This window comes from Pleurodeles waltl, chromosome 9 (genome assembly GCF_031143425.1).
Source record: "Pleurodeles waltl isolate 20211129_DDA chromosome 9, aPleWal1.hap1.20221129, whole genome shotgun sequence".
In the NCBI taxonomy this organism is placed as follows: Eukaryota; Metazoa; Chordata; class Amphibia; order Caudata; family Salamandridae; genus Pleurodeles; species Pleurodeles waltl.
Window position 1 is genome coordinate 58,659,540 of NC_090448.1, and position 16,987 is coordinate 58,676,526.

Genomic DNA, 16,987 nt, shown 5'->3' on the forward strand with positions numbered 1-16,987 from the left:
CTATAACAGGTTGCTTCACAAAATACTGAATCTCAGGGTGGTCACATAATTAATATTAGTTAGACAGACTGCAATTTGCAACCTCCTGTGATTGGCTACAGTCACAGGGATGCTGGCCTCAAAGGACAAAAAAGCACCATCCTGTTTGTTGCTTTCCAAAATCGAAAACTTTTTTTAAAGCAGCACTAATTCCTTAAAGGAACCGCAGATTAACTTTAGGGAAAGACTCCCACTGAAGTTGCCACCACTATTTCAAAAACTGAAAGGGTCCAAAGGAGACCTCTCTCCTTTTGCAAGTGAATTACCACCTCAAAATTTGGTAGGAGAATGAACTACCTTAACTCTCTGTTGTACGGAGTCTCTTTTACGACAGATCTCAAGCATAGAATTTAAATGCATTTGTAAAATTCATATGTAAGATCTGCAAACTGCTGAACATCATGAAGAAAAAAATATGACCACAAATGCAATACATGGGAATATTTCATTATTATATACGTGTGTATGCAAGGAATGTTTGGAACATAAACCTAGCTATAAAGCAACTGTGCATTGTTGCTGACAGGAGAACACAGAAGACATCTTGTTAGTAGAACCCTGGTTCTTCCTTTAGGTGATATTTTAGCACTATGAAGGTATGCGAATAAACAATGATAAATCCATAGGTATTATTTTGAGCCAGCACTGAATCTACCAGTCTGTGCTTGAACTATTACGTACAATGCTGAAAAAGCACTTTAAATTATATATATATATTTTTAAATAAGTCTTTTTTCTTTACCCCCTTGTCTCTGAAATGGAGCCTCTCCTCTAACATAAGGTAACCACCACCAACCCTGGCCATAAGTGAAAAACTCTAAACCAAGTTTTCTTGCTACGTGTCCTCTATCTGTCTGCAACCCTTATCACATAACCTGCAGTATAATCTATGTAAATTACTTAATCTTCATAATTTATTGCATTTATAACACATGGCTGTCTGCAACTACAAACGGTACCGGCCCCTCCTCTAATTTTGTAAACTCTGTCCCATGCTCCCATATCCTGTATGTACCTATATCCTGTATGCGGCAACATGTAATGCTAGACTTGCAGTCCAAACTCCTTCCTGGCATTCGGACCACAATACATAAATACTCCCAAAAATATATTAAAAAAGAAAAGAAAGATAATGCCTATGACACATATGCATGTTGGCAATCACCTACATGTAACAAATTGAAACTTGAGCAATGTGGGTAGAGATTGGAGGATCCAGTGGGAGTATATTCCAGAGGCTAGGAGGCTAAAATGTAGGGCTTCGGGTGGAGGAGCCACAGTATGCTGAGGATAGCTAAATAATACAGGTCCAAGTTATGAAGACATCTGAAGATTAGGATGTTAATCTTCAATATTACACATTTATGCACTGGAAGTCAATGTAATGATCAAAGCAAATGAGACTGTGGTTCCTTTTCCATCAGGAATCCAGGTAGACAGCAGTATTTTTTACTCTCTGCAGATAGCAATTCTGAAAATCTGGGATACCAGAGTAAAATGATATTCGGGAAAACTAGCGCAAAGGGTGGTGACATAACCAAGCCTTTAATTCATCAAGCTCCCACCCCACAAGATTTGTGTATCGTGAAGGGAAAGAATAATAACAATTTCTTCATTAGGAACTGCATAAACAGGCATTGTTTTAACAGAGGCCCATTCATGCTCATGTCTGAGTCTAGGAGAACCCCAAGAGTCTCAACTTTCCCAGAAAAGGCTTACAAAGGTACAATTAGAAAGGGTTGTTTTGGTCTCAATGAAGGAGAACTCAAGTGCCAGGATCGGTCCTCAGGGTGTGCAAATACAGGTGCTACTAAGCACTTCAAAAGTGAGAATACTGAAGCTATGAGCAACCATTACACCAAATACTAGACTTTGCAGTGGAAAGGTGGCCTCAAGAAGCCTCCTTGTCTCCGTAGGTAGGCATGGTGCAGGAGTCAAGGTCTAGCTTAAGTAAGGTGTCGTAGGGCGGTTCTAGAAAGTACAACACAATAATTTATTTGAACAAAAATGTGAATGTCCAGCCAGAGATGTCTGCTAACACAACATTTTAATAACTAAAAATATGTAAGGGATAAAGTACCACCTGCCATACAATATAGGGATACTGCAAGTCACTGAGGAGTTCCATAGCCATTTAGAGAAACGAGGCTGAAGGCCAAAGTCCTTTAAAGGTTATGGAACCTCGAGGTGCTTGCAATATCCTTTTCATGTATGCTAGTGGATATTTTATCCCATACAATACATGGCCACATCATCACCCTTCCCATAAACGACTTAAAACCGTGCTGCATAACTCTTTCAAATGAAACAACGAGCATGTTTGCAAACATGAAGAATAGAAATAAAATCTCTACTTCAAAATTTAACACATCAAAACCCTGTTGTATATTTGTTGCAAACAGATAATAGAAACAGTTATATGCAAGTCAACTTTAAAAAAAAAACCTAAAAAAAAACCCGCAGTACCTCAGAATGTGTAGAAACAAAGAAATATTCTAGCTTTTCTCTACCTAAGGAGTGGAAAAAGTAAGCATATTCTTTCTGCTTGTCACTGTAAGGTATTAAATCAGAGATAAGAAAGAAAAGCAATATTATGGTTTCGTTGCTTTAAACAGCTGATTCAATTAAGCTCGTTGCCTGACCTGCCTTCTACCTCAACTGATGGCTCTGGCAGCAGGCGCTGTGACGTCAGAACTCAACTGTAATAACTTATAATAGTTGAGTTCTGGCGTCTTTTCTATATAATCGGTGACTGAGTGTGTCACTAGTTGCTGATAATGAAGAAAATAGAGACATGCATTTATACAGGGATTAAAGAATTCCATGTATTATGCAAAGATATTTTCAATATAAAAAACAGATTCCAAATGTTTCAGAAACCACAAAAAAAGCACCATCCTCAGTGAGTTCAATGATAAAGTAATGAACCCCGGGCCTCTGGCTGTGCACTATCTGTATATCATGGTAGTGTGCAAACCCTATATAAAAAATGTCACTGTTTTTCCTGTTACAGAGCAGTTGTGACTCTAATAAGAAAGTGACAAAGCTGCTTACCTGTAATTTCTTATTACATCTGTTGTTTAAACTATAAAAATCTGAACTACCTTTTAGTTTTTCTGAAATGTTTTCATAAAATAAGCAGTCATTAACAGAACAGAGACATTTATGACAGCATATTTATTTTTACAGGGCTTTGTTCCGTTACAGGAAAAACCTGTTTATGTTACTACACATGAACTATAGCTATCTTTAAAGGAACTTATAGTGTATCTCTGTTTGTAGGTGAGTTTATTGTTGCACTACTAATTTCACAAGTAAGGAACAAGAGACCAAGTATTTAATGATTTTTGGGAAGGGCTGTGGTGTGACTATGTATAGCAAGGTATAAGTACCCTCTGCTGTACATGAAAACAGGATTTCAAGTCACCTTGGAGGTCCAAAAGAACTCAGCCATCAGTCCTGTTCCTGTATATGGTCAGTGAACTCCTCGATGAACTGTAATATCACTATTATGTCCTCTAGAGTGTACTGTATCCCATGTGTAATGTCTACTGAGCACGTGGCTGTGAAGTGCTAATGTTCGTGAAACTCAGAACACACTAGTAGTGGATAAGCACAGAACCAATGCAATGCAGTACAGTCATGGTTGGGTGGTGACATGTTTGCAAGCAGCTAATATACACAAACAATGGCTGGCACTATAGGAAACTGTAACAAGTACAGGGAGTGCAGAATTATTAGGCAAATTAGTATTTTGACCACATCATCCTCTTTATGCATGTTGTCTTACTCCAAGCTGTATAGGCTCGAAAGCCTACTACCAATTAAGCATATTAGGTGATGTGCATCTCTGTAATGAGAAGGGGTGTGGTCTAATGACATCAACACCCTATATCAGGTGTGCATAATTATTAGGCAACTTCCTTTCCTTTGGCAAAATGGGTCAAAAGAAGGACTTGACAGGCTCAGAAAAGTCAAAAATAGTGAGATATCTTGCAGAGGGATGCAGCACTCTTAAAATTGCAAAGCTTCTGAAGCGTGATCATCGAACAATCAAGCGTTGCATTCAAAATAGTCAACAGGGTCGCAAGAAGCGTGTGGAAAAACCAAGGCGCAAAATAACTGCCCATGAACTGAGAAAAGTCAAGCGTGCAGCTGCCACGATGCCACTTGCCACCAGTTTGGCCATATTTCAGAGCTGCAACATCACTGGAGTGCCCAAAAGCACAAGGTGTGCAATACTCAGAGACATGGCCAAGGTAAGAAAGGCTGAAAGACGACCACCACTGAACAAGACACACAAGCTGAAACGTCAAGACTGGGCCAAGAAATATCTCAAGACTGATTTTTATAAGGTTTTATGGACTGATGAAATGAGAGTGAGTCTTGATGGGCCAGATGGATGGGCCCGTGGCTGGATTGGTAAAGGGCAGAGAGCTCCAGTCCGACTCAGACGCCAGCAAGGTGGAGGTGGAGTACTGGTTTGGGCTGGTATCATCAAAGATGACCTTGTGGGGCCTTTTCGGGTTGAGGATGGAGTCAAGCTCAACTCCCAGTCCTACTGCCAGTTCCTGGAAGACACCTTCTTCAAGCAGTGGTACAGGAAGAAGTCTGCATCCTTCAAGAAAAACATGATTTTCATGCAGGACAATGCTCCATCACACGTGTCCAAGTACTCCACAGCGTGGCTGGCAAGAAAGGGTATAAAAGAAGGAAATCTAATGACATGGCCTCCTTGTTCACCTGATCTGAACCCCATTGAGAACCTGTGGTCCATCATCAAATGTGAGATTTACAAGGAGGGAAAACAGTACACCTCTCTGAACAGTGTCTGGGAGGCTGTGGTTGCTGCTGCACGCAATGTTGATGGTGAACAGATCAAAACACTGACAGAATCCATGGATGGCAGGCTTTTGAGTGTCCTTGCAAAGAAAGGTGGCTATATTGGTCACTGATTTGTTTTTGTTTTGTTTTTGAATGTCAGAAATGTATATTTGTGAATGTTGAGATGTTATATTGGTTTCACTGGTAATAATAAATAATTGAAATGGGTATATATTTGTTTTTTGTTAAGTTGCCTAATAATTATGCACAGTAATAGTCACCTGCACACACAGATATCCCCCTAACATAGCTAAAACTAAAAACAAACTAAAAACTACTTCCAAAAATATTCAGCTTTGATATTAATGAGTTTTTTGGGTTCATTGAGAACATGGTTGTTGTTCAATAATAAAATTAATCCTCAAAAATACAACTTGCCTAATAATTCTGCACTCCCTGTATGTATGTATGTGATATTTCTATAGCGCAAACCTAGTCAAAAGGCAGCAGAGCACTGTACAGGGTCAAAGACAAGCATAAAGTTAGGGTCTGATAAGATATGTATTTAGTTTGTGAATGGTTAATGCATTGTGATGTAGTGTTCTTTAAAAAGGTGCGTCCTCAACTTCTTTCTCTAATGGATACGAGGATGTTGATCCAGATCCTGGATGCAGGATAGCATGTCATCACTGGTAAGAGGTTTGGGGAATTAGCAGATGTTTGCAAGCATCTGCACTTGTCAAAGCTGTTCTTCCCACTTCCAGTTTTGTGTGAAGGGTAGATCGGGGCTCAGCAGCAGGGCATACCAGCAAAGCCACCAGATGTACTTCTTTCCAGGAGTAAGCCAGCAGTTGGAGCTCTGCACTCTGAATACACCAACAGCAACAACGTGCATGCAGATCCAAGTCTAAAAGATGACGTGTGAGCTGGATGCCAGCTATTGCATATATTCCAAATGTCAGGCACCTCAGTGTCTTCTGCATTTGCTCATGCGGCCAACTTAACTGGGTCAGTGTTTTCATCTTAAGAGAGATATTTGGGAAGGTCATCTTACCACAATGCATTTTACTGTTCACTGCAATCGTGACGATGGCTAAGTACATTTTCTAGGGGACTCCACAAGTGGGGGGCTTTGTGGATTCTGCCCCCAGAAAAATGCTTTATACAAAGGGAGAACAAGTAGAAAAAGTTGGAGAATGGGATTGTCCTCTGAAAGCAACATCCATCCTTCACCTCGCAAATGCTATCAGTGCACAGAAATAATTGTTTGTGTATCCTGACAGCTACATCAGCGATGTTTATGAAGCCTTTATTGCGTGCACTCCTGAAGGATGCATTAGCACTGCAACATGCAATGATATAAAACATTACATTTGCTAATTTAATAACTGGAAAGGCTAGTAGGTTTCAGCTCTAACAGGCCAAAATACTGGCTTTGCCAGTGCTTTTTGTCAATGGAAACACATACATCAAGAGGCATGTGAACGCATGGCTGGCAATCTTGGAATGGGATTTCCATAAAAGAAAACTCTTTTTAAGATGGTTGCCTATGCACAAGCATGCCTTGTGGCGCATGCACGTGTCAGGCCTCAGGGTAGGAAACATGCAGTGAGGAGAAGGGGCAGAAACAAACTTGTCCACACTTCCCTTGTCGATTCACATTAATATGCAGTAGAACATGTTGGAGACTGTGAGTACTGAGTAGCAGAGGATAAAAAGGAAAAGACTAAACTTCTAACCATTCGAGAGTCACTCACTTCCGGGTTGGGCTTTTACCCCCGGGGTGATTATGGATGCAAGAGTACTACTTAAACCCTTCAGCCTATTAGTAAAAGGGCTCACAACAAGTTATGTAGTTGTATAACTATTCTGCTTGCCAACTATTTCGCCACCTGGTCCACCATCTCAACTTTATAGTTTCTTGGCGTCGTAGGCCTCTCCTCCAGTTCCTGGTTGGTGTGTTAGGTCACTAAAGAATCAACCACCTTGGAGTATCAACTGTGCTGTGATTCACCAAGATCTCTAGTTACCTATAAGTTCCCTTTACCCTAAAAGCCCTGTGAGTCCAAAGACCGTGTGACTCAATCAGCTCACACTGATGATTGGCTTCTGGGTCTCTATCCCATTCCGTCTCTTTCTTGTTCGTCTCTGATAACTATTGTTAGTAACTAGAATCCATCTCATCCGTCTACAGCTTAGCAACATGCATGATATGAGCATTAACATGCGTTGTTATGCAAAGCAACTATTTGTAGTATACACTTCTAACGAGAGGGACAGCCATGTTAGAAGAGTAAATTAAAATGTTAGAAAACTGAAGAAAAAAAACTGTGCGTGAAGTGCAAAAAAGAAAGAGCAGTTTTTAGCTCCTGGTCCCTTGTAAAAAGCTAAACAAACAATAAAATAAAAATAATGCATCGCAAGGAGTGGGATGTTCTTATACAGTTGTCCGTCTGCATTGTCTATCTGCCAGACAACCCCTCGTTTTTGTGATCTGCTGCTTATCCATTTGTCTCCATGTCAGAACTACACCTCTTCACTCTCAATCCATATTTTATGTATTACTAGTCATCATCAAATTCTCTTCCTGCCTTTTTTACTGGCTCCATCCCAGTTGCTCTTCCAACAAATCTCACTGAAATGGTTTCCTGGTGAGATTTGCTGATATCTTTTATGCATACTACTCCAGACAAACATCAGGAGGCCTCATTGGGGGATGCATCAATGGATGATGTTCTTATTTTATGTGTTCTTTCATATAGCAGTGTTCACCGATTCCTTAGCCCTCTGGCACTACTGGGGGTATTGGGTTGCAGACTATCTACAGAATGACAGTTTTCACACAGGAGGAGACTCTTTGAAAGTGGGGAACTGACCCATCAGTGTGGTCAGTATTACCTCCATGTTTATTTATTTCATAATAAAAGCACACCAGCTATCGTGGGGCATATTGGTGTGAAGACACTCAGAAAACAGATAGCACATCCCAGGCAAGGAGGTAAGCAAAGGGTAGGACAACATGTGGGTTTTAAGCTTTTTCTTAAAAACTGTGAAACTGAAGGTCTAGCGTACAACTTGTTGGAGGGCATTCCAGATCTTGGAGCCAAAGAACCCAGAAGAGCTGTTGTGCATCTTTTCTTTCTGTAATCGGGGTTGCAGTGAAAGGGGCAAGGAGCTGAAGCCTAGTAACCTGGAGCAATGTACACCTGACAATGGAATGTGAACGTGAGCTGGGTAGGGAAACAGACGAAATGTGGTTACATTTGCAGAGACCGCCGGCCAACAGCACTGCCAGCTATTATACCTAAATATTGTGGCCTTTTGCTTCTGTAGTGCTCTTTGAGGAGAGGTGGGGGCCATCCCCCTTACCTATGTGAGTGTGAAAAGTGTACCCCCACATCACCAAGACGTGTCTCCTATCTCAGCGATTCCCTTTCCACATGTCTTCCAGCCCCACAGCCACCTCTACTTTTGTCATATTCTCCCTTTGTTTCATCTGTCTTATTGCCCCCTTGTCCTGATACAACTTCCTCCAAACTGCATCTCCCTGTATCTTTCTATCCTGTGTCTTCCTTTCCCATTACTTTACATTTCCATGCCCCTGTGTCTCCTTATACCCCACTGGCCACTCTCTCTCCGCCAATCACTCTTTGAGCACTTTTGCATGTCTGTTTCCATATCTCTCTGTTTGCCGGTACCCCGGTCAATATTACTCTGTGTCCACATCTTGTGTATTTCTGCCCCCATGTCGCCCTGTCTCCATTTTCCCTGATTTCCAGTCCAAGCATCCCCCTGACCCTTTTCTCTGTGTGTCTTCCTGTCATCTGTCCCCATGTCTGTGTCTTCTTAACCACATTACCCCCGCCTCCCTGTTCCTCTTCCCAGTCCTGCATTTCTTACGGTCCCTTATTCTTAATACTGCTGTGTCCCCCACGTCCCTGGGATTCCATGTCCATGTGTCATCATGCCCCAAATTACATCCTTCCTTAGGTCGTCTGTCCCTATGTCCCTGTGTTTCCCTGTCCCCATGCCCTCATTACACCCTGTCTGCCTGTCTTTCATCACACATCTCTGTATCTTTCTTTCCCTCTGTCTCCAAAGCCTTTTGTCTCCTTGTCCCCTTAGCTTGTGTCCTTGTGTTTGTTGGTCTCCAAAGCCATGTGTGTCCCTCTTCTTGTGTCCTTCATATGTCTGTCATGTGTGTTAGTGGTCGCCTGACTTCCATAAGGCTTTGAGCAAACAAGAGTTTGTTTCTGCTCCAAAAACTCTCTTTAGCATGTTTCCAAATAACTGCTTAGCCCTCACTTTCCACCATTCTTTCTATGGGCAAAAGTTTGCCAAATATTGAGCTGAGCCAGCAAGGGCAGGGAAGAGTCCTTACCAGTTGATGGCGGATGCTCCCCGGTGCAGCGGGAGGATGGACGGGTGGTAGATGATAGAGCCATGCTTGGGAGCATCAATCACTTCCATGGGGATGAACTGGGAGCAAAAAGGCAGCACATTCAACTCCGCACCGACTGAGGCGTACGTCTCCACCACTTCCGGTATGGCCTGGCCTTTAACCCGCCATCTTGGAAACTTGAACACTGGAACACCGTCACTCTCTGCTTCGGAGGCTGTGAGCCATAAAACCATAAAAACAGTGGAAATGTAGTGGAGTATAGAGCTGAATACAGAACAGCAAGAAATATACTATGGGTACATGAACTATGTAGAAGCAAAAACACTACAAGTGTGGGTTCAGCTACTGGTCGAGATCTAATTTCAGCAAGAACTTATCAAGAAGCCGCAAATGTATTTTCACAATATCACTACTTTTCTTCTCATGAGTGTGTGTCCATTTTGCATTTCTTAAGGGGTAGCAGTATGTGTATGTTTAAAGGAGCAGCGAGCATAAGAGCCCTGTCATTGACCAGAGGGTGGTTGGGCACCAAATGTGAATAAAGAAACAGGTTCCTACATCCGAAGCCCCCAGTAATTAGGCTCAGTCCTTCTGATCCACCGTCTGGGGAACGCACGAGTCACTGCTAATCGGAATGTGGTCATGTTCTTATTACCAATCCTACATGCCAAAACTTTGTCAATGGAAGCGGACCAGTCTTTATTTGCACATAGTCAAAACTTAACGTCAGCCCTCACAAGGCGGTAGTAGATTAAAGAATCCATATTCTCTTTAATCACAGTGGGTATACGTTACTGTCACATCTCTGTGGAATACTAACAAAATAGTCCCTTTAAGCACAACACCCATTGCCAGGACTCGATGCTGTGATTGTTCGGTAGGGCTCAATACAGAATGGCTTACAGTGTGTTCTAAACACCTTTAGTGGTGTACCATCTCTTTATTAACACTCTTTGGTGGGGGTGGCAGGCTCCACCTTGTACTTAAGGTCTGTCTCGATATACTCAATGGAGCTTAGTATATCTTCTAAACTCTTTGATTGGTGTGGAAAGCTCTGTCTAATACACAAAGACTGGCTCGATATATTCACTGAAGCTTATTACACCTTCTAAATGCTCTTTGCTTGGTGTGGTAGGCTCTACCTTCCATTTCGGGGCTGGCTTGATATATATTCACTGGGGCTTAGCACACCGCCTAAAAACTCTTTGGTGCGTCAGACTCTACCCATGCACAAAGGGACAGGCTTGCTTTATTCACTGGAGCTTAATACATCTTCTAGACACTCTGGCTGGTGTGGTAGGCTCTAGCTTGTACTTAAGGACTGGCTTGATATATATTCACTGGGGCTTAGCACACTGCCTAAAAACTCTTTGGTGTGTCAGGCTCTACCCCTGCACATAAGGACAGGCTTGCTTTATTCACTGGTACTTAATACATCTTCTAAACTCTTTTTGTCTGGTGTGGTAGGCTCTAGCTTGTACATAAGGACCGGCTCGATATATGTCAACTGGAGTTTAGTACATCTTCTAAGCCCTCCTTGGATGGAGCTGCAGGCTCTACCTTGTACCAAGGGACTTCCTCGATATATCTGCACTGGAGCTTAGTATATCTTCTAATCCCTCTTTTGTTGTTGATGTGGCAGGCTCACCCTTGTACTGAGGGACTTTGTTGACATAATCACTGGCGCTCAGTTTATCTTCTATATGCTCTTTGTTTGTTGTGGCAGGCTCTACCTTGTACTTGGGCACTGAGTCAATATAGTCACTAGAGCTTGCCATATCTTCTAAATATTAGGATGCTGAGGCAGACTCAGCCTGAGATATAGTGATAAGTTTACACATTATCAGGCGTGATTCTGTCTGCTCGCAACTCTCAGAGGAATTTGTAATCATAATACAAATGGTTGGCATTAAGACTTTTGCCCAATGCTGAGTTATAGTTACAACCAGTGACACAAAACACCACAGTCATTAGAGAGATCCTGACAGGAAAAGTCTACTCTGAAAATTATCTATTTTATAACTGCTTGGCACTATTCATGGACTCGAAACGCTGGACTAATGTTCCATGCATTAAATGAGAAATGTGCACAACGGAAAATCTTCTCCCACACTAATCTGAGCATCTGCACTATCACTTTGTCTACATACCCTCAAACATTTGTTTTACTCATTGAAAACAACCAGGCTTCTGTTTGCTTTAAATATTTAGCATTTTGTGTCTCGTCAAAGCTCACAGTCACCACATTATGTGGAAAAGTTACATTTGGGTTTACAAAGGATAAACATACTTTTCAGAGTTATTTATAAATTTGTATGAGTGATATTAGTGGATCCTTTTGTCTTTTTTGCACAGCACTCACATGGTTAGGGGTCACTTCTGAGCAAAAAGAGAGTATGATCACCTGCCTTCGAGGTCCCTGGATGGAAAATCACATTCATGAACCATGACACTCTTTCTCTAATGTATCACAAGTCCATGCACTGGACATGACACGTCATCTCTGGCATAAACCCCATCACTGTCATAGGACTACAGCAGAAGAGCCCATTGCTTGATAAAGCTGTGGTTGCATGTCTATCTGCCTATTTTATTGCATGTAAGATGAAGCTGAATGATTATGGATGCAAGCGTTGTTAGTTCTGGCCTACAGGCAGTTTGAGCTCTCTCACCAGCCACATGTAATAAAAAAACATGAATGAAAAATGCATACATACATACATACATGCACAGAGAGGCTCTCAGTCGTCCGCTTCACCGCTGTCTGAAAGACCGGGGAAGGAGATTCTAAAAAGCAGTTTCCATAACTGCAGCTATAAGGGGTTAGTGTATGATGGTGTCAAGGATGCTATGAGCAGCTCTCAAAGAATTTCTATTACTTAATGTGGAGTTACTGCAAATCTCGCTTACCTTGTGTTAATGTCAGTACAGAATTTCTCTATTGTTATCAAATATGGATATTGGTTACCACTTTTATCCAGCCTATGTAGATTTTATTTATTGTGCTTCTCCTAGCACTTTCAGATTTAAGCTATGCTTCGGTTTGATATACAGGGAGTGCAGAATTATTAGGCAAGTTGTATTTTTGAGGATTAATTTTATTATTGAACAACAACCATGTTCTCAATGAACCCAAAAAACTCATTAAAATCAAAGCTGAATATTTTTGGAAGTAGTTTTTAGTTTGTTTTTAGTTTTAGCTATGTTAGGGGGATATCTGTGTGTGCAGGTGACTATTACTGTGCATAATTATTAGGCAACTTAACAAAAAAAAATATATACCCATTTCAATTATTAATTATTACCAGTGAAACCAATATAACATCTCAACATTCACAAATATACATTTCTGACATTCAAAAACAAAACAAAAACAAATCAGTGACCAATATAGCCACCTTTCTTTGCAAGGACACTCAAAAGCCTGCCATCCATGGATTCTGTCAGTGTTTTGATCTGTTCACCATCAACATTGCGTGCAGCAGCAACCACAGCCTCCCAGACACTGTTCAGAGAGGTGTACTGTTTTCCCTCCTTGTAAATCTCACATTTGATGATGGACCACAGGATCTCAATGGGGTTCAGATCAGGTGAACAAGGAGGCCATGTCATTAGATTTCCTTCTTTTATACCCTTTCTTGCCAGCCACGCTGTGGAGTACTTGGACGCGTGTGATGGAGCATTGTCCTGCATGAAAATCATGTTTTTCTTGAAGGATGCAGACTTCTTCCTGTACCACTGCTTGAAGAAGGTGTCTTCCAGGAACTGGCAGTAGGACTGGGAGTTGAGCTTGACTCCATCCTCAACCCGAAAAGGCCCCACAAGCTCATCTTTGATGATACCAGCCCAAACCAGTACTCCACCTCCACCTTGCTGGCGTCTGAGTCGGACTGGAGCTCTCTGCCCTTTACCAATCCAGCCACAGGCCCATCCATCTGGCCCATCAAGACTCACTCTCATTTCATCAGTCCATAAAACCTTAGAAAAATCAGTCTTGAGATATTTCTTGGCCCAGTCTTGACGTTTCAGCTTGTGTGTCTTGTTCAGTGGTGGTCGTCTTTCAGCCTTTCTTACCTTGGCCATGTCTCTGAGTATTGCACACCTTGTGCTTTTGGGCACTCCAGTGATGTTGCAGCTCTGAAATATGGCCAAACTGGTGGCAAGTGGCATCGTGGCAGCTGCACGCTTGACTTTTCTCAGTTCATGGGCAGTTATTTTGCGCCTTGGTTTTTCCACATGCTTCTTGCGACCCTGTTGACTATTTTGAATGAAACGCTTGATTGTTCGATGATCACGCTTCAGAAGCTTTGCAATTTTAAGAGTGCTGCATCCCTCTGCAAGATATCTCACTATTTTTGACTTTTCTGAGCCTGTCAAGTCCTTCTTTTGACCCATTTTGCCAAAGGAAAGGAAGTTGCCTAATAATTATGCACACCTGATATAGGGTGTTGATGTCATTAGACCACACCCCTTCTCATTACAGAGATGCACATCACCTAATATGCTTAATTGGTAGTAGGCTTTCGAGCCTATACAGCTTGGAGTAAGACAACATGCATAAAGAGGATGATGTGGTCAAAATACTAATTTGCCTAATAATTCTGCACTCCCTGTAATATTTACTGTTTTTCATCCATGCTGAACTAGCTGGTGATTTGGTTTCAGTCCTAGGAATAACAGTCCAAGTAGGACTTCCTTACTTCTTAAGGTCCTCAGGGTGGGCTAAAATCAATGTTAGATTCAAAGAGATGGTTGGTGAGATTTACCTGTCTTATCCCTCATCTGATAAGATAAAATAGGATTTTGGACAATAACCATTATTGGTAAATACTTTATGGGTCATCACTGTTTGGACTATGACAAGTTAACTTCCCTTTTCTACTGGTAATACTTCTGTCCATACAACCTAAAATTCCGTTTGCCCTTTCCACAGTCATGCCACACAGTTTATGTAGACAGTTCAAGTAACCTGATACAGGGAACAAAAAAATATTTTCTGTAAGCGTGCCAGAAAAAGGTTTCAAGATGCAGACAATTTTGCTGTTGATAGAAACCACTTGGGTGTAGAATGAGCTATTTGTTTGTTTTTAACAAGAAGGCTCTGATGTCTTTAGAGACACGTGGTCCAATGCCTCTAAGGAATGACTCAGAAATATTTGGCACAACACCCAGGAACCCTGAACAAGGACCTAAGAAAACAAAATGAATCACATACTGTCCACGTGGGTAATGCACAGGTGCACAAACTGGAGAAATATGCATTTTAAACAGAAAGTATATGTTGATGCATGTCTGACATTATTGTATCAATAATGATATGGAAAATAAGCTTTTCAGTGGACACCCGTTCATATTTACATATATTAAAACAATGTTCAAAAACTAATTTACTTGGGTCGTTGACTATTTGCTACATAGTTGGGTTACACAAAAAACGACCACAGTTTTTGACCCTCCTGTGTCTTGAGTACATCACACCTTCTACAATCCTATTTGTGCTATTTTGAATTGTGTTTTGCCTAATTTGTTTATTGAGTTCTACTTCAATATGTAGTATTTACTGTGTGCACAAGCTCCAAAGCATAAAATTAGCCGGGAAACCATACAGGGCCCAGTACCCCTCAGTTCCCAAGATAACATAATCCCATGATTGCTGCCACTTATATTGACTCACAAACACATAGCGCTCTCTGTTAGTATTTACATTCTCAAAACCCCTGAGTATTTCTCAAGTTTATTTGACTTTATGAGCCCACCGAAGTGCACTAGCCTGGGTAGCTGTGCAACTTCTATCCACGTGCCCTGTCTTTCATCAAAATGGAACGATGCACCAGGACACTCAGCTCTGTGCCTCGGCCAGTTACCAATCCAGGCGCCGAATCTGATCCCACCCTTAAAGAAAAGTTCAACAATGGAGGACAGTTTACAGTCGAAGACAGTTTAACACTAAGTCAAATTTTGATCTAGATAAAATGACCAGATTTTGAACAAATGTAAGTCAAACTCTTGGATATTACTACTGTTTACTTTCATTGATTATATCTTTGATAATGCAGATCTACCACATAAAAAGTTCTCACAAATTATTATGTTGTAGCATGTTTCAATGAGGTTAAAAAGTATGTTTATCATGCACCACCAACCAGCTGAACAGTAGAGGCAGCTCAGAACAAACTTTCTAAGATTACAGTGGACACACCCCCATAAGATCCTGATCTCTTACCCTCATTTACTTACCAAGAGGGTCAGCCTTGCCATTTTTGTCTGGGACGGTGAACACGCCAACTACCTCATGCCCTTCCTTCCGAAGTTCCTTGTACACTTCCTTCCCAAACAAGCTTTGTCCAATTACAGCGATCTTCATGGCTGGATGAGGTAGATCTCTGTTGAAACAAGCATAACACTCAATGCAGTTCCCAATTCCTATTTACCAAACCTGTAACAGATATAGCTTGTGGATGTCTATTGACCCCTAGAGTATATATGTGCTGACCAGCCAAGGAATAAACATACCATACTATCTCCCAACCAATGGTTGGGAGATTATAGCACATATCTTAAGGTTGCACAAGTAATAATACAAATTCAGAACCTACCTCAGTAGAAAGCTGACTCCGGTTAGACAATTGGAAATCTTAGAATACGCTCTTCCTGAATGTGAAGAAAATGTGGAGCAAGCAGCACACGAGCCACCAATCCCTTTGTCTACTTGTGGCAGGTGATTTTAGGGAGAATGGTGCTAAAAGCTTCCTCTGCCCACAAGCTGATGTTAACAACTGTTAATTGCCCATCCTTCTCATTATTGCCCCTAACCTTCATATTAGGCTCACAATTCCATGGTGGGAAGTTAACAGGCGTTAACAACCTTACGGGACCCCAGTAGTTCGTCATTCATTCCAGTAAGTTTGACTGGAAACATGTTAAATAAGTTGGTGAACTACAGCCATTTCAAGCTGATATTCTATAACCTAAACCACCATCTTAATTATAACACAGGTCTGTTAGTAGTCTTGGCAAAGAGTCCTCTAGATGGTGGGTACAGAAGAGGAGTATTGGGCTTTTACAGCCTGGGAGCACTACCTTGTATCTAAATGTGCCACTCTAGCAGCCACATATCCTCTCAGTCAGGAACAGACCAGAGCAGGTATTTCATCAAGTTAAACTACCACTTATGTAGTTCATTAGTCAACATGAGGCCTTCTTTTAGTATAAAGATGCAAAAGCTATGCAGGAAAAGAGATGACTTATGCCAAACCTCTGTAAGAAGCCAAGATTGGTCTACTTTGAACAACCACAGAACCTGTAGATGGAAGCTGGGTCATGCCTGAGGGTATATCTACTCCCTTGCAGATAAATGGCCTGTAGGACCTGATCAATCGCAGTTGTTTAGTGGATTTGGGGACCACCTGGATGCCAGAGGACTGCGAGAGAGCAATAAAGAGCTTCATGCTTCCTCTGTTGCTTTACGAGACCTGCTTTGTTTTGGCAGTTCTTCACATTTACAAAGCGCCCTGAAACTACTGGAAGATGGCATGGTAGCACTATACAGAACAACTGGACACACTGCATCTCAAGGCCCACAGCCTTCCTACTGCTGCGCAGGATCACTAACATACTATGCTCAATTGCATTCTACTGATAACAGTTCATCGCTTGCACAGAGCTTAACAACAACGCGCAACACGGCACTACATCCTAGAGACAGTCACTGCAACCATGGAC

The 16,987-nt window shown here is 41.6% G+C and overlaps 1 protein-coding gene across 1 annotated transcript in view; it reads right to left on the reverse strand.

Annotated features, from left to right (window-relative positions):
- Positions 1-16,987, reverse strand: part of ALDH1L1 (aldehyde dehydrogenase 1 family member L1) — a 165,806-nt gene that overhangs the window by 103,237 nt on the left and 45,582 nt on the right. Inside the window, exons 2-3 of the mRNA XM_069206278.1 lie at positions 15,503-15,648; positions 9,245-9,479 (exon numbers count right to left, since the gene is read on the reverse strand). Of these exons, the coding sequence (XP_069062379.1) occupies positions 9,245-9,479; positions 15,503-15,629 (362 nt within the window). The 5' untranslated portion in view covers positions 15,630-15,648. The remainder of the gene's footprint in view (positions 1-9,244; positions 9,480-15,502; positions 15,649-16,987) is intronic.